Source organism: Beta vulgaris, chromosome 4, assembly GCF_026745355.1.
Source record: "Beta vulgaris subsp. vulgaris cultivar EL10 chromosome 4, EL10.2, whole genome shotgun sequence".
NCBI classification, from domain to species: Eukaryota; Viridiplantae; Streptophyta; class Magnoliopsida; order Caryophyllales; family Amaranthaceae; genus Beta; species Beta vulgaris.
Genome location: NC_079205.1, coordinates 64,036,638 through 64,058,976, shown reverse-complemented (window position 1 = coordinate 64,058,976; position 22,339 = coordinate 64,036,638). Strand labels below are relative to the sequence as shown.

At 35.9% G+C, this 22,339-nt stretch overlaps 2 protein-coding genes and 1 pseudogene across 2 annotated transcripts; 1 reads left to right on the top strand and 2 right to left on the bottom strand.

The window, feature by feature from the left end:
- Positions 1 to 253: 253 nt before the first annotated feature.
- Positions 254 to 3,560, bottom strand: LOC130591316 (zinc finger CCCH domain-containing protein 24-like; annotated as a pseudogene).
- Positions 3,561 to 5,438: 1,878 nt separating this feature from the next.
- On the top strand, positions 5,439 to 16,219 carry LOC104889988 (hypothetical protein). The gene is made up of 8 exons (XM_010675340.4): positions 5,439 to 5,904; positions 8,787 to 9,506; positions 10,569 to 10,664; positions 10,754 to 10,837; positions 11,566 to 11,800; positions 12,159 to 12,319; positions 15,324 to 15,602; positions 15,707 to 16,219. Exons 1-8 carry the CDS (start codon positions 5,581 to 5,583, stop codon positions 15,761 to 15,763), a joined length of 1,956 nt encoding a protein of 651 aa, XP_010673642.1. The 5' UTR covers positions 5,439 to 5,580; the 3' UTR covers positions 15,764 to 16,219.
- Positions 16,220 to 17,457: 1,238 nt separating this feature from the next.
- LOC104889989 (uncharacterized) lies at positions 17,458 to 20,775 on the bottom strand. The gene is given in 4 exon segments (XM_010675341.4): positions 17,458 to 18,083; positions 18,732 to 19,386; positions 19,389 to 19,522; positions 20,707 to 20,775. Coding segments are annotated over 4 exon segments (1,119 nt in total). The 5' UTR covers positions 20,724 to 20,775; the 3' UTR covers positions 17,458 to 17,770.
- Between the last annotated feature and the right edge of the window lie 1,564 nt (positions 20,776 to 22,339).

The following is a 22,339-nucleotide window of genomic DNA, read 5'->3' as shown; positions in this document are numbered from 1 at the left end:
CATACGGAGCAAAAAGAAGCCGCATGAATTTTTTTCCATCCTATCAAAATTAATTTATTTTATATGCCTTCAAAATCAACTAGATTTTGTAAGAGCAAAAAAAAACTCTTTCATCTATTATAGTATCATGATACATGAATAAAAGAAATATAACATAGAGATTAATTTACTAAATGTAAAAAAAAGTACCAAAAGAATTACCTAAATGGGCTATATTTTGCAAATAACCCAGATAAATTCCTTTTTTATATAATTTGTTTTTGTAGTAGTAATAATAATAATAATAATAATAATAATAATAAATATCGAAATAATATTGGAAAAAATAATCTTGATGAATGTTGAGTTGTTCACCAGATCCCTCCTACTGTTAAATGCAGCCTTGAGAATTCTGATCATTTATCTGGAAGAATAAAATGAATATTTGAGTATACATCCTTTCCAACTTAACTGCATTACTGTGCAGCAATCTGATCAAGCCATGCCCCCAAAGCAGAATGATCTACTGATTCAACCTGAGAGTCAGAATTTGAGCCATCGGCGTAAAGCATTGAGCTAGGTACTGTATTATTCTGCACCTCTTTGATATCAGAAGATGGTGAATCCTTGACCAATGATTGAACCCAAGAAAGATCAGGCTCCTCGCCGTTATGTCCGGATGTATATGAACGTTTCAAACGATTCAACTCATCACCATTAACTGACCAATCAGCTCTTCTGTTAGAGGGCGATTCCCAATTAGACCATGAAGCAACACTCACAGGGGAACCAACCATTCCACCATTCTCAGGTATGAGATCTCGAGGCAAATGAGAACCAAGATCACGTGCACTTAGACTGCGCATCTGCTGTTGTTTGTCACGCAAGGCAAGTGCAGACAACCGAGGTGAAGACATTATACCAGGAGAAGATGGCCCAAACGAGACCTGCACGAGTGTATGATCAACTGGATTAGGGGAGAATGCTTTAGTATTTATGGGTGATAACATGCTTTGCTGCTGCTGCTGAAAATGGCTAAGAACTGCAGATTTCTGTGAAGGAGATGAGATCTCAGCAGCTGAGAAAAGATCATCAAGGTTTGATGGTGCCATAATCTTTGATCTAGGTGAGTTAAACTGTGGCTGTGAAAAGCAAGACATATCATTAAGCATACGCCGTTGCTCTAAATCATGCAACATACTCAACTCCTCAGCGTGGATGTCTCTTGCATTCAAGGATGATCTCAGACGGCTTGTTTGCATATTGTTGGCTTGAGTGTTGAACCCTGGGAGATGCAAGGTAGGAATGTTCTGCTGCTCCAACCTGCCGAAGAGTGAGGAATCCCATTTCCAGAAGGGGAGAGTGGCGGTGTGAATGGTGATGGAGACATGGCAGACGCTGCAGATGGTGAACCAGGAAAGAGATTCAGGGCAGCAGCCATGTCCATAACAGCAGCAGCAGAAGCCACAGAGCGAGGCGAAGGAACAGCAGAACCTGTTGATGCATATAGAGGTCGGAGTTCCTGAGGGGTGTGAGCAAAGAAGCATACCCGGCGATTACAGCTCGTGCCATCTTTGCAAAGCCTAGTCCTGTATTGTGCTGGATGTAGCCAACACTCAAACACGCCATGAGCATACTCACACATATCACCACGCCTACAAGCACCCTACGAAGACGGACAAGGGACACAACTGTAATGGTATTTCCTAGGGTCCCTTCTCCTAGCATTCTCCCCAGGATGGACAAAGGGACACTCAGTCCAATCATGTGAATAGGCTCGTGAGCAAGGTCGGACCTTAAATGAGTACATTCGAAATTCGTCAGTTGCATAGATGTTGTTATTTATATCAGGTAGAGATGGGTCTACTGGGTATTCCTTCTTTGAGGCCATTGGAGAAGAAGGAGCCTCCAAGGGGGTGGAGAGTGATTTGCTCTCTAAAACGGTTGGAATAGACAAAGGAGCAACCTTCAAATCGTTGACTAAATCACAGAGATCTTTCTGATCATTAGAACCAAGGTGGAAAAGCATATCTTCAAGGGAACCTCGAAGCTGAGGAAGCATCCGCGAGACAGTAATAACATCATAGGGCCGATTCCCTTTCGCATCCACTAGGTTAGGATCAGCACCATTTACTACAAGCAGCTTCACTGCATCAATGGCGTCAACAGATCCACCAGAAGCAGCATAATGAAGGGCAGTGCACTTATCAGAGCCACAAGAACAATTTACATCAACCTCAGCCTGAGCAAGAATAACCTTCATCACATCCAAGCTTCCATACATGGATGCAATTATCAATGGTGTTCGGTACTCCAATACCATCCCCCGTGCACCCAACTGCCGGCCATACCACAAACCAATCTCATTTATTACGTTTGGGTTCGACTCTACATTTAGTTTGAACCCTTCAACATCGTTATCCGCAGCAAGCTCAAGCAAATGAGAAAAACTAATCTTGGCTTCCAATGTTTCACTAAAACTGTTCATTTTTTGCATCCATGATTCCAAAATAATCCAAATTTACTTGTTTTGAGTCTACATACAAGTTTCAATTACCTGAAAGCCAATCTGATAATCACACAAACAACCATCTCCAATCAGCCATTTAATTCTAGATATTTTTCAATTAATTAAAAAATACCCTTTATAATATAGCTAATTTGTCACTAATACATAAAGTCAACAAAATCTACTCTCTAATTACAGGGTATCAGCTTTGATAACAGCAATTATGATGATTACATAAGAAGGAAACAAATTTACCAACCAAAAAAGATAGCAACATAAATCAGATAAATGTATGCACACAAGCAAAATCCCAGATTTTAAGGTCCAAAACCGAAAAAAAGGGCAAAAAGAAAACACAAAGACAAAAAAAACTTACAACATACTAAAACTAACTCAAAACTCCACAAAAATTAACATAAAAAAACACACAAAAAATCAGATGAAATTACAAAGAAACAAAAACTGAGTAATTAGAGTAACAAAATACTTACTGATTTCACAGGAATTAATTTGATTCTGAGTAGAAACTGACTATCCATTAATTGAAGAAAATGGGTCCTCCAAAATCAAAAAATAATGGATCTACTGAAATAAAGCAACAAAACCCAGAATAAAAAAAGCTCAATAATCCCCCAAAAAAATGGTGCAAATATCCATTTTTTTAAGCAACTAACTAAGTAAAACCACCATTTTTCTCCCTCTTTTTTCTTCAAATGAAATCACACAAAGTAACGTATTTGTAAATACTAAAGTTTGAAACTTTGGAGATTAAAATGAAATGGGTTTGATTTTTTTTGTTTTTTTGTTGCTGGAACTTTTGATTTTTCTATTGTTGTAATGTTTTTGTGTAATTAATTTGATGGTGCTACTGTATAATGGCTTTGGTAGTAAACTTAAAACTCTGTGAGAATTAATATAGTAGTAGTTTTGAGAGTGAAGATGAAATTGTGTGGAAATTAAGAGAAGAGAGAGAAAGAAAGAGAGAAGAGAGAGAAAGAATGTGAGTCGTTTAAATTTGCAGATGAGTATGGGGTTATGGGGATGGGGAACCGGAAGAGGCGGTATGTGTAATGGAGGGTATACAATATACAAGTACATTTTATTTTATTTTATTTTATAATGGGATTTTATTGTTTTTTGTTTGAGGATAATGGGATTTTTTTTTTATCTTTTACATTTGTTAATAAAATATTTGGAATCCTCTAAAAAAAAAATTGGAATCTTTTTAGTATTATTTGGAAAAGTAAATTATAAAAAAATATATATTGAAACAAATTTAACAAGATTTATGACTATATTAGTACAGTATTTTGATATTTGCACGGTTTATGTATCAACTTTGATTGAAATTTTTTAACTAATATATATATATATATATATAAAATTAAGTATGTAGGATAAGAATTGGGTATCTGGAATTCTGGATGGGGGACCTTATGTGAGGGTAGCTCAAATGATTTCTTTTTAACTATTAAAATAAAAGTATGTATGATGATGTGGTTGGATTTGTCACGTTTATATGTAAAATATTAATGATTTGTAATTACATTAGATACGGAAATTCTTAGTACCTGATGTCAAAACACAAAGTAGGTGAATATTATCATATTCGACTAATATGGTTTAGAATTATTAAGATTTTGAGATAACTCATGCTCATCCTAATAATTTTTTAGAGGAGGGTTTCTTATTTGCCAACACTATTATTGAATCTTGAGTTTCTTCTCCGAATTTCATACTTTTTAATTTTTTGTTGCATTAGGTAATTGTTTTTTTTTACTTCTCTCTTGATAACTTCAGATGCTTACTACCAATTCTTCTTTAAATCATATCAACAAATATAAAATTAGACCACATTAGAAATATTAAGAATAAATCATATGTTTTATTTTACAACTTATTATCACTATTATTATTATTGTTATTATTGTTATAATTATTTATCACTATTATTCTTAATTACGATTATTATCATGAATTACTCCATACCCTTGAATAATGATAACAAGATAATAATAACAAATAATAATAATATTAATAATAATAAAAATCGTATTAGATCATACAATAATCATTTATATTCGACCATACTTAACCATTATATATATTCCAAATTAAAATACCTTATGATATGTAATGAGATTATAATCTTGATTTTGGATTTGCTTATACGTTATATAATTTGGCATTTTTTTTAACAATCTTACCTATAAATATATTATTGAGAACCTCTTTTGGAACGATATATATGGGTCCTATTACAAGAAAAATTATGATAAGGTTATTGACTTGTCTATAAATTGCTTCAAAACTTCATCATATGAGACATTCAAAATTGCAAGATATCTAATTTACACCCAAGTATATATACAACTAGGCAATACATGCATAGCATACTCTACGTGCTCTAGACAAAACACTTAAAGTGTACATATATCAATCGTGTTATAAAATTGACAAAAAAAAAAATACATGATAATAGCACTCAATATGAATACTACAAATACATCGCTTAGAGGTGTTCTTACAAGCTCAGAAGCAAGATCTCATATTACTCAAATGACATTGGCTCTAGTCATGTTGCAACATCCAAGTATAGTTTGCCATAACACAAGCACAAGCTAGACATGAGACTATTCATGTATAAATTGTGCTAAATCACATTTTAAGTTAAGAATATAGTGCACTTTAAGATACAAATCACAACACCACGAAGTACGACCCAACAAATACAATGGTTTCATATCGTGGACTCAGGACTAAACTTATTTTGTATTCAGATAGCATATCCTCTGATACCACTCAATGCCATTTGTAAATTAAATTATTGTAACTATTACCATCTTTGTGTTCACATTACATCTTAACCCAAATCTATAAGGATATGAATAACTTTTTTTTTTTTTTTGTAGAGAAGTGGACAAGAATTACCTAATAAGGAAAAGAAAATTGCACAAAAAAATTTAAAAAATTCCCAAAAAAAACACACAAAAACCAAAAAGCAAGGAAAATCACACCTCTTTTTTCTCTCTCCTTCCGCTCTCTCTCTCTCCTCCGCGCTGTATGAAAAACCGTCGCCGCCGGCGGAGGCAATGCCGACATCAGCGACGACAAATCGGCCGGAAGACCTAATTTTCCGACTAACATCGCCGGAAAATCAAACGAAGTTCAAAGCACTAAGAGAATTGAAGAATCAAATCATCGGAAATCGCACGAAAAAGCTCTCGTACGTCAAAATCGGCGTCGTAGTTCCAGCCGTAGTAAAATCTCTTTGTTCAAGTGATTCATCTGTTATTGTTCAAGCGTCTGCTGTTATCGGAAGCTTCGCATGTGGTGTCGATGCTGGTGCTCAAGCTGTTCTTGATGCCGGCGCTTTCTCTCTCCTCTTCGGTTTGATCTCTCATTCTGAAGCTAAGGTAGGTTATATAGTTTTTTAATTGTTTATTTGGATTGATTTTATTTGGTTTGAGTGTTTGATTTTATTGAATGTTGAATGGAATCAGGTTGTTTGTTGTTTCTGATTTGAAGTACAGGATTTTAAATTTTAGGTTAAATTGTGATGTAATGAAGGTTGAATTGATAATTGAGTTGATTTTGCGGTGTTTTTAGTTTTTGATTTGAAGTACAGGATTTGAAATTTTAGGTCAAATTGTGATGTGATGAAGGTTGAATTGAGAATTGAGTTGATTTTGGTGTGTTGTGGAAGTGTTTTTGTGAGATGAAATTTGAAATGAAGAGGTTGTTTGAGATTGATGCTGGAATTATTAATATATTTGATGGTAAGTTAGGGTTTAGTTTGTTTAACTTTGATTTGAATGTTTGTTTTAGTAGTTGGTTGAGTGGAAGTGAGGGCCGGTGTTAGTGTTGTTTTTGAAGATTTCGATGGAGTTTGGTGTGATGAGTGACTGAATTGTGGAAATTGAACTGATTTTGGTGTGAGATTGGGCTGCTGGAAGCCTGGAATTCTGTGATTATTGATGTGAGACCAATGGATCTAATGGTTGTTTTAGAACTTTTGATTTGAATGCTTGATTTATTAGCAGTTTGAGTGAAAATGAAACATGGTGTCGAATGTTGTGTGTTTGATTTGATCCAGAGAAGTTAGGGTTTTTGAAATTTGTAAGAATATGATATATGGCTGAATCATAGAAATTGATATGGTTTGAGGTGGTTTTGGAAGTATGAGGTGGAATATGAACTGAGGAGACGGTTAAAATGGTTTTGAGATGTGTATTTTAACAGAGTTCAAAATTCTTAAATACTAGATCAAACTTGATTAGATGAATGAACTCATTCTGAAAATTCAGCTGGTTTTGAGGGGAAAGGGGAAATGAAGAGCTGAATTTGAGTTACTTTTAAGGAGTTTCTTTGTTTGAGACTGGTGTTGAAATCAGTGTTTGAAAAGGCTGAAGGGCCACTAAGGCGATAGTGATACCGCGATACTTGATAGGTGTTTTAGAGCCTAACATGCGCAAGCTGAGGCACATTTTAAGTATTTTGGGTGTAAATCAGGTTGTCATACATGAATATATGAAATTAATGCAGCCATTGTGCCTTTTTTCGGCGCCTCCATGCACCTCATTCGTATCACCTCTCATAGGCTTGGCAGCTGCACCTACTGGTTGGAAACTTGGAATACTGAACTTTCGGAAATTGTGTGATAAGAGGGGAAATGTGAGAGCAACTGCATAGATGCTGTTTTGAAAGTTTTGCTTTTGATTTAAATGATATTAGGGATTGAGTTTAGTAGCTTATTCCATTTTGTGTAAGGGATTGAATTGAAGCGGAACAACTAATCTAGGGTGAGTTCTCTTTGCCCGGATTTCACCAAACTAAACAAATTTGAACATTTTACGACTGATTGGACTTGATGAGTCATGAAACTTATGTTTACACATGATTAGATTTGATCGAATTGGAACTTATTTTCAAAACGTGAAGAGAACACACCATTAAGTTGGTTTGCATTTTAAGTAAGGAATTAAGGTCGTTTTTATGAAATAACTTTTCTAGCCACATAATGCTGTTGAGTAACGTGTGTTTCTAAATCACACACACACACACACACACACACACACACATATATATATATATATATATATATATATATATACACTGCAAGCTATTCTTTTTACTAAATAGCAAGATGATGTGTTAAGAAGTATATTTTAATCCATATTTTAGAGATACTCTATTGAAATTGTCAATTTATGCCTCAACGGATGTGAAATGCATTTGTAGCACTTGTGAGAAGCCACTACTTCTGCAATACCACGACTGCGTTTTCATTTTTATGGTTTGAACACATTTCACATATAAAGGTCTTGATGCTAGGGAACGAGGGATTTGTGTTCAAAGAACTTAAAGATGAAGGCGATGGCCGATGAGAGAAAATTCTAGTCATTATTAGCGGTTTGTATTGGACGTGTGCAGGTAGTTTATTCTGAACCAACCAATAAAAACAAGAAGAGGATTTGTTTTTAATACTTTCTAGCATATATTATGGGAAAAATTGGCCTCAACGCACCCAACACCACCAACTACGACTAGTAGCCTAAACACCACCAACTATGAGGTGGGGTGCATTCCGTACCATAAATGAGGACGGAAGCCTAAACTGTTGCCGAAGGTGGTGGTTTTTTATGGTACATACCGCAACCCGCCCCGTAGTTGGTGGTACAGACTGCACCCCACCCTGTAGTTGGTGGTGTTTAGGCTATTAGTCATAGTTGGTGGTGTTGGATGCACCCGAGCTATAGTTCGGGGTGTTGAGGACTTAGAGGCCAATTTTGCCTTATATTATGGGCTCGAGCTGTTCCCAAAACAAAGATGTTGAATTTGTGAAGAACTGTTACCTTGCATTCCGACCAAAGGTGTTTCAATATCTGAGTATCTGGATGCAACTTTCCGATAGTGTATTGGCTAGTAAAAGATGACGGTAGCTTTTGTTTGTATTCAATTAGTGTGTTTGCTGCTATTAAGCAAAAGTGCATGTACATGTACTTCTGTAGTTTTGCTGACTTTACTACGTAACGCCAATCTACTGAACAATAAGTGTCTAAAAAACAACCTCCAGATATTTATACATGTGAGGAGCTTAATCAATTGCTTCACAGTTAGGTGATTTGTCTATCTGAAAAACCTCAGGTATTGAAATCTATCCTTGAGCTAAAATCTTAATTCCTTTAGATGTGGTTGCTTTCTATCTGCTTTTGTCGGTTTCATTTGCAGAATAATCAGGAATTATGCTATACTTATACCTTCTCTAGTTACTTTAAATCCTTGAACTACTATGCAGGTTGTGGATGCTGCTGCTCGGTCACTGAAAATGATCTATCAGTCAAAGTTGGCCCCCAAGTATGACTTTCTTTCAAAGGAAAATATATGCTTCCTTACTTCGCTATTGAATAGTGAGAGTGAGAATCTTACAGGGCTCGGTGCTACTATTATAACGCATTCATGTCAGATAACTGAAGAGCAGAAAGTGTTGTGTGAAGCTGGCATCTTAAAGAAGCTTTTAGACCTTCTACATGGCTCTCTGAGCCAGAGAGATGCTAGTTTGGAGGCGCTAGCTGCTGTCATTAGGAATAATCCTGATGTTAATTCAGAGTTTGTTGAAGCCGATAATGGAAGAGCTTTTAGAGTTGTATGTGAACTAACAAAGGATAAGTTGCCTCGGACAAGGCTTCTAGCCTCCATGTGTTTGATTGCTATGTGGAACACTTCACCATGTCATCTGCAAGATGTTGGACTCAGAACAAAGCTGATACATATGCTGATTGAGCTTCTTGATGATCCTGGTCAAGTCGGTGATGAAGCTCCATTTGCTTTGTCCTGTTTGATCACTGGAAAAGAGGACCTACAAAAACTAGCCCTTGAAGCAGATGTCATTGACAAATTGAGTAAGCATCTAAGGAAAGACGCATTACAGGCGAAACGTTTGCAAGGGATATTTTTGGCTCTTGCTGATGTATGTTCAAAGCTGGAAGTCTGCAGGGCAAAGCTTTTGTCTCTTGAGGTTGGTGTTTCCTTATTAGTTTCTCCTATTTTGTAAGTTGGTTTCAGTGTTATGTACTTTTATGGATCAGTAATTTAGATTGATATTATATCTTTTCCCAACTCGTCTTGCAGTCAGATTGAGAGGATTCCATTATCTTAAAGAGCTTAAAGAATCTTATACTTCCTCCAGTTTGTTTTACTTGCAACACTTTCTTTTCATCAACTCCAATGCAAAATTTGGTAGGAGAGAGGTAGAGAGGAAAAAAAGAGAGGGTCTCATGTGATTGGAGAGAGATAGAGAGAAAGGAAAAGTAAAAGTAGAAAGTGTTGTAAGTAATTATTATTTCCTTTTTATGAAAGTGTTGCAAGTAAAAAAAAACCCAGAGGAAGTAGATTAATATACTCTTTTGTGAGTTGACCTCATAAATATTATTGTAATGAACAGAAATTAGCAGAGCTTAAGGCTACATTAGTTTTTGCACTATTTCCAATATCGTACTTTCAGATAATACATGCTTTACAATATACGTGTAATCATGTCATATGATCTTGACACTTATTCCCTATGTAATTCAGACCTTATTTTCCTTTTTCTATAAAAATATTATGTTTGAACTTTGAAGTATGAGTGTAATACTGTAACTGTGTAAGTGAGGCAGGAAGGAAAACTTCCAAGATTTACCAGGTCATAAAAGTTATCTGATTGCGTAGTTACTGCTTTAGTTATGAAAGTCATAATGATAACATTCTGAACCATTTTGATTTTCTAGCGGTGGAGAGGGCTGAGGAAGCTGTTAATTTCATCTTAACCTGCAGCATGAGTTCATATGTAGGAACTGCCTTAGTGACTCAGCTTGTAGACTTTCATGAATTAACTTCTGGAACTTCTGAGCAAGACAGCAGGGGATATCATCAATAGTATAAACTTAATAAGTGGAATAGTGAAAATAAGTGGTTGAAGTTACAATTGTTCTACAATCTTTGGGGCATGCCAATATATGAAGTAGGATGTGCAGAGTATTTAGATGTTACCAAAGCAAATATTTACCTTATGATGCCTAATTTTACCTCGTTGATTTAGGTCCTCAAGTTGGTAGCTGATGCATTAAATCATGACTGCTCTGAAGTACAGATTGCAGCTTGCATGTGTTTGCGGAGTGTTTCTCGGTCAGTCAAGGTTTGGACTTTTGATATCTGTATGAAGGGTTGCATTGCATTGTATATTTGCTCATCTTGAATGTTTGTTCTTATATCATACTACTTCAGAATTTGAGTGCAGGTGTGTTCATGAATGAATTGATCGTGATTCCATTGATTCATCGTCTAAATGATGCTTCTGCTGCTGTCCAGGTACTGCTCTTAATCTTCCATATGCTAATAATGTTGTCATAGTTCTATTTCAGGGTGGATTGCAATAAGTAGTCTTCATTTCTTTGATCTTTCCTCCCCTGCAACTATGGAGGCTGTGCAGGCCGCTGGGTAAATGTATGGCTCGTTATCTATCAGATCAGAGATACTTTTGAAATTTTGAGACATAAAGATACTTAAGGAGGGTTTTCTGTTCTTGAAGCAGTTGAAGTTTGTGGGAAAAGGAACTATCTTTGCCATAGCTCAATCACTATTGTATTTCTTGAGAATTGAAGAAGGGGTAGGATTATTCTGAGTGTACTATTATATACTCGTTGACTTGGACGTTTAGGCAAAGATCTCTGTGCTTAAGATTTGAGAAATAAAATAAATTGGTTTGTTGAGTGGTTATATCTGAGAATAAAAACAAAACCATGTCCAGCCTATTGCTAAAACTTCATTGGCATACTTTTGCATGTGGATACTGTGGATGTGGTTATTACCCTACTTGGCCTTCTATCCTTTCATTCTTCTCTTTTTTGTATTTTTACTATTTGGGATTGATATGACTATATGACTCTGATTGTGCTTTCTTTATGAGAAGTCCGACTAATTAATCAGAAGTATTGTAGCTGATTTGTTGTTTGTTGGATTAATTTTGATGGAAGTGTCCACAACTCCTCATAGAAGTTATGTGACATGACTCGTTATATTTTTCTTATCTTGTTTAGGTTGCAGCACTCAGTGCTTTAAGTAATGTAGTGGTGGAATTCACAACGCGTAAGTCAATTTTTCTTCAATATGGGGGTGTCAAACAACTTGTTCATCTATCAACATCGATGGATTCTACTGTCAGGTTGAAGTCCCTATGGGTTCTGAAAAACCTGATTTTCCTTGCTGATAACCAGTTTAAAGAGGGAATATTTCTGGAGCTGACCCCTTCCACATTGTGGAGTCTCATATGTGGTAATTGTTGTTGCTTACTAGCTATAGGAGATAATTCTAGCATTATATAATACTCCCTCCGTCCTTTATTAGTTTACCAGTTTTGATTTTTCACATTTATCGATGTAAAACTTTGAGTAATAATATCTCTAATTATGTATTTATAAAAATTTGATATTCCGAAACTACATATTAAGACGAATCAAACGTTATTCCATATGATTATATTTTTCCGTATATATAAAGCACAAATGATGATCAAAGTAATAAAGATGAATAGTGTTATAAGTCAAAGTGGGTAAACTAATAAAGGATGGAGGGAGTAGTTTCTAACTTACTATGACAAAGTTATGATCGTCTCTGTTGCATTTGCATCCAGATCATGATCCAGCTGTCCAAGAGCAAGCTATCTGTTTTGTTCGCAATCTTGTTGACGGATGTGTTGACTCTATCGAGTATGTCTTCACTGAAGAGGCTATTATATTACAAGCAATAGGAAGACAACTGAGGATCTCTTCCAAGTCTGAAGTCTGCATTCAGGTTAGGTCTCTCTCTAAAGTTGCAAGGCATATAGGTGTCTTTAGAGTTTAGACTGAGCAATATGTGGTTTATGTTTCTTGTGTGTTATCGAGATGCTTGCAAGATGGTAAATGAATCTCCTCCTTTCCATGACGTTTGTTAATCGGTCAGTCCTTTTTAAGACAAATAGGGATCCCAAGCGCGAATTAATTGATGACAATAGTTCATTAATACAGATATTCACTCTAAGCACAAGGGTTTATTGGGATAAGTTTGTACCGATTAAAATTAATGTACATCAATTGCATTGTTCTTCCTTAATGACAAATGAGCCTTTCACCAAAGGAATTCGTCGAGTCGTAGGGAGCAAGCTATAGTCTAAAGAAAGGAAAGTACCAAAAATATGGTTGTAACATAAAAAGAGAAAGGGGGTGGTGCACTTTTTTCTGGTTTACAAGAGCAGGGTAACAGCTACGGCACCCATGTTTCCCAATAGTAAGTTGTCGGCTGCGAGAAACTTTGTGTTTGTTGACTTGAAGTAGAACAAAGTAATCTGTTGGCATGAATTTAGATTATTGCTGCAATCGCTCCAAGGGTTTGTGTTCTGGATTCAAAGGTTGGAGCTTGGGTAAATTGCAGTGCATTAGGTGAACTCAGCTTGCTTGCAAATTCAGTAAAAGAATTCCCACACTTGATCTGAAGCAAATTCACTATGTACGCTTCTGTCGCTTCAATAAATGTTTCGCTGACTTTGCTCCTTTCATTGATTTCACCCGCCTCTTGGCCATTTCTAATTTTAAATTTTTACTGTTAGTCTCTTCTTCGTTCGAATTCTAAAGAGGCTCTTCTCTCTGGTTGCAACCTAAAGCGCTGAACATTGCCTTATAATGCCTTCTACGGCTTCATTTCATAGCCTAATAAGCTTACACTAACATTCATAACTTTGGCTCTTTATATTCGTGCTTCACTTTGTCTAATAAGTCTATTTCCCATACTTAACCCGGGAAGCATTTAAGATTCCTTTTAAGCCTCCATGAACCTTATATAGGTGATTTTAGGGTTATAGGGGGAGGAACGAATTAAAATGATTTAGGGATGAATCTTAGTTGATCATGGTAGTCACGCCATTATGCCATTTAAAATACTCCATCGCGTATTTAAGTGTGCTGCTCATTAGGAATTTTACTCTTTTATACTACAAAATGTACTAGGGGACCGAAACCTCCTTTATCGAGGGTTCCAATTACTCGGGATTCATTCTAAGGCTCTACGAAAAGGTCTCAGATTAAAAATATATTGGGCTTGAAAAAATTCGAAAATGACCCAAAATAGCCAAGTTTGAATGCACACTTCGAACAATTCTCGGCCTAGGCAGAAACCCCATGGAATGCATCGTAGTTCATAATTTGTCATTTGAAAGCACACTAATGCTTAAGAACAATATATGGGAGCTATTTTTGGTTTAAACAAGAAATATACAAAACAAGCTATGGAATGCATTTAAGGCATTATAGAGGGTCCCAACCACTTGGAAGTCATCCCAAGGCATCCTAAGACACTCAAGAAGGTTTCTGATAAAAAACATTGTCGAACCTACAAATGTCTAAAAATGGCTTCAAAGTAGCAAAATTTGAAGATCATAATGCACGTTTTCAGACACTCCCATAGCATGGGTAACAGACCTTATAGGATGCATTCAGAGGTCATTGGAGGCCAGTTCAAATCATCTTTGGTGCCTTAGAACAGATACATAGTGGCCTAAATTTGGCTTGTTTTGTTTAATTTAAACCCAACCCCAAAATAGCTTTGAGGCTACCATATGTCTGTTTGTAGGTAGTGTTGTGTCTCCAAATGACCTGTTATGACCCTTGGGTGCATCCCATATGGTTTGTTGGCTGCACCCTTGGAATGTCCAAAAGCGTGTGTTATAGCCTTGACATATGCTTATTTTGGGACCATTACTCATATTTTCTTTTTTTTTTAGCATGGCAATATTTTTATCCGGGGCTTTTCGGAGGGCCTTGATTTGGCTTGGGATGACTTCCGGGTGATTGAGACCTTCTGCATTGCTTTAAAATGTCTTCTACAACTTCTTTTGCATCTTTCTATATTTATCCCAAAATAGCTTGAAAGGGCGCTACATTCTCGTTCTTAGGCATGAATATGCTTTCAAATGCTTCTGGTGACCCTAGGATGCATCCCATGGGATAAGTTTCTTGATCTTCAGGTGTCTCCGAAAGCGTGTATTATGGCCTTCAGAATTTGGCTATTTTGGTGTCATTTTAAAACGTCTCCGGGCCTAACCATGTTTTGATTATGGAAAATAGGGCTTCATATAAGAAACTAAATGAAAATGTTAAGCAACAAATAAGCATTAATTACATTGATTGACGCCTGATTGTTTCATCAATTCCTAAATTATAATACTATTATATGAAATGTTTTAATGATTAGTTGCAACCCTAAGGGCTGAATATATCAAAACCCTTTTATTATTAGGGGCCTTCTGTAGGGCATTGAGATGCCTTTGGATGAGTCTTGGATTGTTGGGACCATCTACATTGCATGAATATGCTCTGTAGGGCTTTTTACCATTCACAACTTGCCATATCATAGCCAAATAAGCCATTTATAGCCTAATAAGTTTTATGCTGATGGTTCATCCTTTTAAAAATACTAATACATTATTAGAGTCATCTCCTTTTCATTGCTGCACAGGATAAAACTTGCATGATATGTACAAAATCTTGAAGTTTGTGAGAGTACGTAATTTTGGTTTGACGACCCAATACTTCATGTAACTTGTTCAGAAATCTACTATTTAATTGTGGCATTACCCAATGTTTCAAAGCTTGTCTTTACTTGATGTTGCATTGTCAATTTATCTTCTTCTTAGTCACTTGTTGGAAAAGACCAATGTGATCTCACAGTAATTGTCACTTATAAACGTTTCCTCAAATTTTATCCTTTGACGACTTACGTGATTTGATTGCTGATGATGTCTTGATCCTTTTTCTCCTGCTAGGGAATGTATGTACTTGCAAATGTGGCAACTGGAAATGAATTCCACAAAGAAGCTGTACTGCAGCAACTTCTCCCATCAGCTGGCAGCGATGACCAATCTGTTTTAATCAAGCTTTTGCAGAGCAGTGATGATAGACTACGCACAGCAACTGTTTGGACTGTGGTAAATCTCACTTTTCCCAGCAGCCCTGGTGCATATGGTCGGCTTGTCAAGCTTCGTAGTGCTGGTGTATATTCTCAGATAAAGAATATGGCCAATGATTCGTGCCTCGATGTTAAGGTGATTTATCTGTTACACAACCTAGGCATCTTTACCAATTTTATACTATTTATATTAATTGCATCTTAAATTCTCTTATGTTTTTCCCTGTTCTCATGCTGCAGCTTCGAGTCAGAACTGCATTGGGGCAGTCAATGACGTTTGCTGACAACTCTACCTAGTCATTCTTTGACAAAGTTGAGGCCTTGATGTAAGATTAGAGTCCATGAGTTTGGACATGTTTTTTTGTAGCAGATCTGCAGCCATTAGTTTGGAGAGCAGATGAAGCCTTAATCCCTGTGAACCTCAAAGAAGAATGAATATATGCTGAATGCTAAATTGCTGCATAAAGATAGCAGATACATGGAAAGGCGCGGTGTCAGAGTTGAATTAGCAAAGGGGATTCTGGCTTTCTAGGTAAAAGCACCTAGATTTTCAGTAAGTGTCGAATATAGAAATTGTTGTAGATTAGATATTGTTGCTTAGATTTTGAGATAAATCTAAGCTGTATTTTGAGTTATGTGAGGCAGATTTTTTCAAGATTACAGGCCATGCAATGACTCTTTGCCTGTGTGGTATTGTTGTAATTACTATAATTATTGTATTTGCATTAAGAGGATTAATTTTTCAGCCTGAAAGTTGCTTTGTCATGATCATTTGATTGAAAGTACTTGCGAGGTCACTGCAATCTTGGACGACTTCTTACTAATTAATATAGCTAGTATTAAGTTGAGCTTTCAGAAATAAAAAACCCCATGGTTTTCCCTGGAATGGAAGTTAGATATGACAATTGATCTTATAGACCTGATCTAAATTCTTTTTGTAGGATTCAAATCTTTGATATTTTGGATCGCGGATCGATCTGTATCTAGGGTAAGATGGATCTAATTTTTACTTGCAACATTTGGCTTTGCACAAGGACGGAGAAGAGGAGAAAGATAAAAAGAGAACCCTATGTGCTAGAGAGAGAATATATTGCTAAAAATTTAATGTTTGCAAGTAATAGAGAATTGGCAAAAGAGGGAAAAATTGCAAGTAAAAAAAAGAAAGTATTTAGCACATGACAAGTTATACATATTATCTTTACAAAAATGTTGTTTTTCTGATATATATCCTTTGTTTCGTAATATATGCACAGAAGGAAAGTGGCACAAGAAGCAAGGGAGAAGAGAGAGAAAGTGCAAGACATCTTTTGTTGATCATGTGATTAATAATAAAGTAGTACACATGGGGATAGTGGTGCATGACTGGTTAAAAAATCAAATCGAGTTCATGTTTAAGTTTATGATAATACACAACTTTACTAAAATTATGCATGATTAAAGGTTTTTTCAAATATAATTGATGTAAACTACTATTAGAATTTCTTGAAGTTTTGCATTTCTAACACAACAATTTAAGAAATTTATATGTAAATAAGTTAAAAGGATCAAAACGAGTTAATGACGGGTCAAAAAAATCAATCAATATCTAACCTATTTAATTAAACAAGTTATGTACACTAACCCGCTATTTAGGGTTAGGTTTAAGGTCAAGTTAACAGACCGAATTAATTTTTCCAGCTCTAGGTGGTAGATGAAAGCACGGGTGCCTGTTTGCATAAAAAAAGCTTATGAAATAGAGATTATAGATATTATGAAATATCTAGAAAAGAAAATGTTGAGGAAGTAGCACAATTTTACCTGTAAAACATTTGTGTATCCAAGAGACTAAGACAAAATACAAACCTAATAATTTCAAATCCAACAAAAGGGTTGAATCTAGATCTATGTATGAAAATTCAGATTTGAATCTCATAGGATACGATTCAAATCCGACCAATTGCCATCTCTACTCAAGGCAAACTATCCCTTGGGGTAAACTTGCCCAAGAAACATAAAGAGAAAAAAAATAAGGCTTTCTTCAATTAAGACTAGTCTAATTCTGTAGCTGCATAGAAGATATTGAACAGAGTATAGAACTAGTAAAAAGAACAAAGTTCAACGAGAACCAATACATGAAGATAGGACTACAAGTCTACAACTTGCTTCATTAGTTCTAAACCACAATCCATAGCAACCAATTAACTAATGATATTGATATGCTGCTCTGGAAAATTTTATATATAGTGTCCGAAGGCATCCTAAAATATTCAGGAACACGATATAACACTGAACCGGAGTACAACGAGCGGCAAAATGATCATAAAATCACCGCCCCTTCGAGAGTGCCTCATTTAAATCTTCCTGTGATGACGCGAAGAGCTCAATGTAGCGGCTTCCAAGGGTCTTTCTGTCCTTTTCCATTGCTGCCTCTGAATCTTCAGCACTGGCAAACTCAACAAATGCTTCACCAGTTGGCCTCCCATCTGACATAGATGTAATGTGGATTGAATCTTCTGACAACACAAATCCATCGAAGAATTCTATAATATCCTCCTTTGTGGCTGAAAAAGGCAATCCCCTCATTTTCAAGACTCCTGTATGTTTCACTGGCTCATTTAGGTCGTCTTGAGAATTTGCCCTATATGTTACACAAACAAGTTAATACAATGAGTGACGATTTAGGTCAGCCTGTAATATGATCACCACGATTGAGTGAAAACCTAAAATCAAAGAATGGTCAACACCACGAAAAGCTACAGCAAACACAAACCTCCACAGCATGACATCAGAGACCAACAAAATGACATGTGAAGTCCCATAAATCCTTACCTATCTTGCCCACTTACTGAACTGGTTTAGCTAGTCTCCTACTTGTCACAGGAATAACTTGGGGTGTTTTATCTTACTCGAAAATTATCTTAGGGCTGATTAGGTTCCAATCAGGTGTAATATAAGGTGAAACAGGGTTCATCAGGTCTAGTAAGTTAAGATAAAATATGTTCAAGTAAAGAGAACACACTCTTGATAAGTTTCTTGCATCCACATGCAAAGAAAAAAAGAATTACCATTTTGCAATTATATACGTTGTCACAAAAACAGTTTGGGAGGCTACCATATGGTGAACATAAAGTTTGTTAATGGAATATTAATGGAGATTTCATAATTAAAAAACCCAAGAAAATGAGTGTCAGATGTTGACAACCACATATATAGTGCATGCTATAGCTAGCAGTAGTGGAATACTTAAGGGGGAAGAAAAAGGATGGAATGAAGAGAAGGAAAGCACCTTCCTTTAGCAATTGCTTCAGCCATATCTTCTCTTGATGCAGGAAACAGCTCCACGTATCGACTCCCAAGAGTCATTTTGTCTTTAACCATTGCACCCCTAGAATCTTCAGGACCAGGAAACTCTACAAAAGCTTCCCCAGATGGCCTACCAGCAGAATTATATGTGATATGGATGACATCATCTGCAAGAACAAAATCTTTGAAGAACTTCTTAATGTCCTCCCTTCTAGCAGAAAAGGGCAAACCTCTTAATCTCAATATTCCTGTATGCTCCAACAATTCCTTCCCTTCATCATATGACTTCGCTCTCGAACCTCGATGTGGAGAAACACCACTAGCATCTGCAACTTCATTTGTAATGGCCTTATAATATTCATGTCTCTTGCTTCGGAAAACCTCTACATATCTCCGACCAATATTTTGCCTATTTCTCTGGAGGGCAAAATCCACCTGCATAGGATAGCCTAGAACACAATATGCTTCTCCAGAGAAGCGGCCACCTTTATGAACAAAAAGGATATCAACTAGGTCCAGACCACGAAGAAACTCTTGAACATCAGCCTCAGTACAGTCAAAGGGCAGACCACGAAGTCGGACGACAGGAAATGGAGGAAGTTGGCTGACATAGCCTGTATATGGAGAAGGATTATACTATAACTTGAACCAGGTGAGGCTCCATACGGAGTTGAGGTCCCATAGCCTGGTGAAGCTCCATAATAAGAAGATCCCTGGTCCATCAACCGTTGTCGCTTCGGAGCCATTTCACGATCATCAGCATAATCACCATATCTAGTCATTGTTCCAAAACCAAAAATCAAAAGACTTAGAAATGGTTAAAGATTATATGTCCCATTTATGTCTCATCTTATGTCCAAGTCCCCCTAAACTTTTCCACCCCGTCAATCAAAAATTAACTTCCTTAAAAGGTTATGCAATTTAAATTATTTGGGACACTAGATGAGGCGCAATGTGGGACAGTAGATCCCATTAAATACAGATTGAGAACAGTGGGAAAAAAAAGTACTTTCAAAATATAGAAATTCCAGCAATCAGCTCATAAACAGCAAGTTGCTGGCTTGACCATCCAAACAACCACCATAACATAAGGGTATTTCCATCCTCAGTGAGGATGGAAACATGATCTACAATATCTCTCCTCTAGTCGTAGTAGCTGCTTACATATCTAGGTTGAAGCAAACTACACTAAATTTTCTACTTACTCCCCCAGATATATCCAACAAATGCACATTAAACAAAAAAAAATTGTAAAAGAAACCTAGAAGAAGACCTAAAGGCAGAGGCTGTAGAAAAACAGATCTTACACAGTGGAAATATTTCACAAAAACAGCTAGCACTCTTCTCAATTCACTTCCATAAAGAATTCAACTAAACCCGCGAAAATAAATTCACAAGAACCAAACACTCAGCAGAGTCAAACCCTAGATCATTCAATTGCTACCGATTAATGGCCACGAAAAAACTATCCCAATAGTTGCAATCTTTTTCCCATCTCCCAATCCCAAAAACCACCAAATTTAGCATCAAAATAGAATCATAATAACAAAAATAAACCAACCCTAAATAAACACTACTCTCATTTCGATTTCAATCGATGATTTAACAGAAATCAACAGCCTCAAACCCTAAATCCTCCAATTGCAACTATAAACCTATAAAATAACATCACAATAGAATACATAACAACAAAAAATCAAAATACCCTAACTTTCATTTTTAGCAACCACCCAAAATTACTTAAAACTAACAAAATAATTCTAAGAACAAGTTTGACTTTATATCATTAAAGTATCAAACATTAAACACCCAAAAATCATATGAATCAAAACCCAGATAAATATCAAAGTTAACTAAACTAACAACATCAGAAAGCAAGATATATAAAACTATTATTACAAAAATAATTAGTAACATTAAAATCATGCGCATAAATTAAACATAAATAATTAACTTACCCTCTATTGTAAAACATCGTTTCTTAATTTTTCTGGGTATTTATTTGTGTTTCTTCTCTCTTCTTCTTCCTTTCTCTCTCTTCTTCTTCTCTCTAGGGTGTTTTTCTAGGAGTTCGTGCCCTTCGAACTTCGAAGGTACTGGTTTTGTTGTTGGGCTTGTATTTGGATTAAAGTGGGCTTTTTGGGTATTTTTATGGCTTGGCTTGGGCTTGGCATATTGGGCTGTCGAATGCTGTAATGTGTGAAAGGTCTTTGATGAATCTTATTTGAAAAAAGATGAAAACTGATGCGGTGATTCCAAAAGTGTTGGAAGAAGATATTGGACATACACATACAAGTCTTATTCGTACCCTATTAACGTATTTAAGGTGAATTGAGATGTGCCCTTTTATTGTTCTTGTTAGTGAAGGATACAAATTTTATCATACAGTCGGTGTACGTGATCTATACACATAGTTTTTTTTTTTATTATTTATTTTCATTTGAAATCATCCAATTAAGCAAAAAATAGTCATTAGACTATGCATATGGTACACTAAGTATCGATTTGGAATGTAACACAAATCAAACGACAAGTATCGATTTCTCATAATCGAGTCAACTTTGTGTTCGGATCGGGTCCATTCGGGTTGGTCCATCTCGAGTCGTGAAATTTCAAGCCATATCGGGTCGAGCTAAATCGGGTTTTCAATCTCGCAAACAAATAAAACAAATATATTACTAATGAGAGTAAGCTAAATAATTAATTGGCATTGGCTAAATCGTATATAGTATTTCATGTCAATTTTTTCATTAAATTTGTTTAAGAAGTAACTAATATGACAAGTTTTCGGATCGGGTCGGATTCATGTCACCATTATCGGGTCAATTCCATGTCGGGTAGATTCGGGTTCGTGCCATATCCTGGACTATTTTACTTTCGAGGCAGGGTTATTTCGAATTTCAATTCTGTTCCGTGTTATTGTTTTCCGGTGAACCGGGTCTAATGTCAGATATTTCAAGTCGGATCAACGAGTACAAATTTATTATGCCGTCTATAATTACTAAAGGGATGGAGAGAAAAAAAGAAAAAGGAGTTTTAACACGTAAGATACTTAATATGAGTAGTCCTTCAACTCAAGAACTTTTCTTGTAACACAACACAAACACAACTGAATTCAGAATTTGATACTTAACATTACACGTTGCGTAAAAGTCACAACCCCAAAACGTTGGAGCCCTCTTAACCGTCCAGGTGAAGAAAGACAAATAATTTGGGAAACTGTTAAACTAATTTCAACCATTTTTTCTTCTCTAGGAAAATTTGGACCTCATAATTTTTTCTGGTCATCACTTTTTAATTGAAATTTCACGACAAAAAATCACACCCTCTCCTGTACATTCAATTCTCTACCAAATCTTCAATTCCAAAATTCCAAACCTTTTTCGTCCTAGTACATATTTGATATTTCTTTCTCTAAATTTAATTCTGAATCTTCAATCTTCAACTTTTTTGAAACACCCACAACCTGTTTGTTAAAATTCCCCAGTGAACATCATTTACTAATCTGATCATACTTTCAGATTCTGAACATCTGGGTGTTTTTCATTTCCTGTGAATTTAATTGGGTTGTAATTTGTTTGTAACAAAAAT

What these genes read in the sequence shown, in the direction of transcription:
- LOC104889988 (XM_010675340.4), top strand. Translation starts at nt 5,581, where the DNA reads ATGCCGACATCAGCGACGACAAATCGGCCGGAAGACCTAATTTTCCGA. An exon ending in TCTCTCATTCTGAAGCTAAG is followed by an intron (nt 5,905 to 8,786) that starts GTAGGTTATATA and finishes ACTACTATGCAG; the next exon opens with GTTGTGGATGCTGCTGCTCG. An exon ending in ATGCTTCTGCTGCTGTCCAG is followed by an intron (nt 10,838 to 11,565) that starts GTACTGCTCTTA and finishes TATCTTGTTTAG; the next exon opens with GTTGCAGCACTCAGTGCTTT.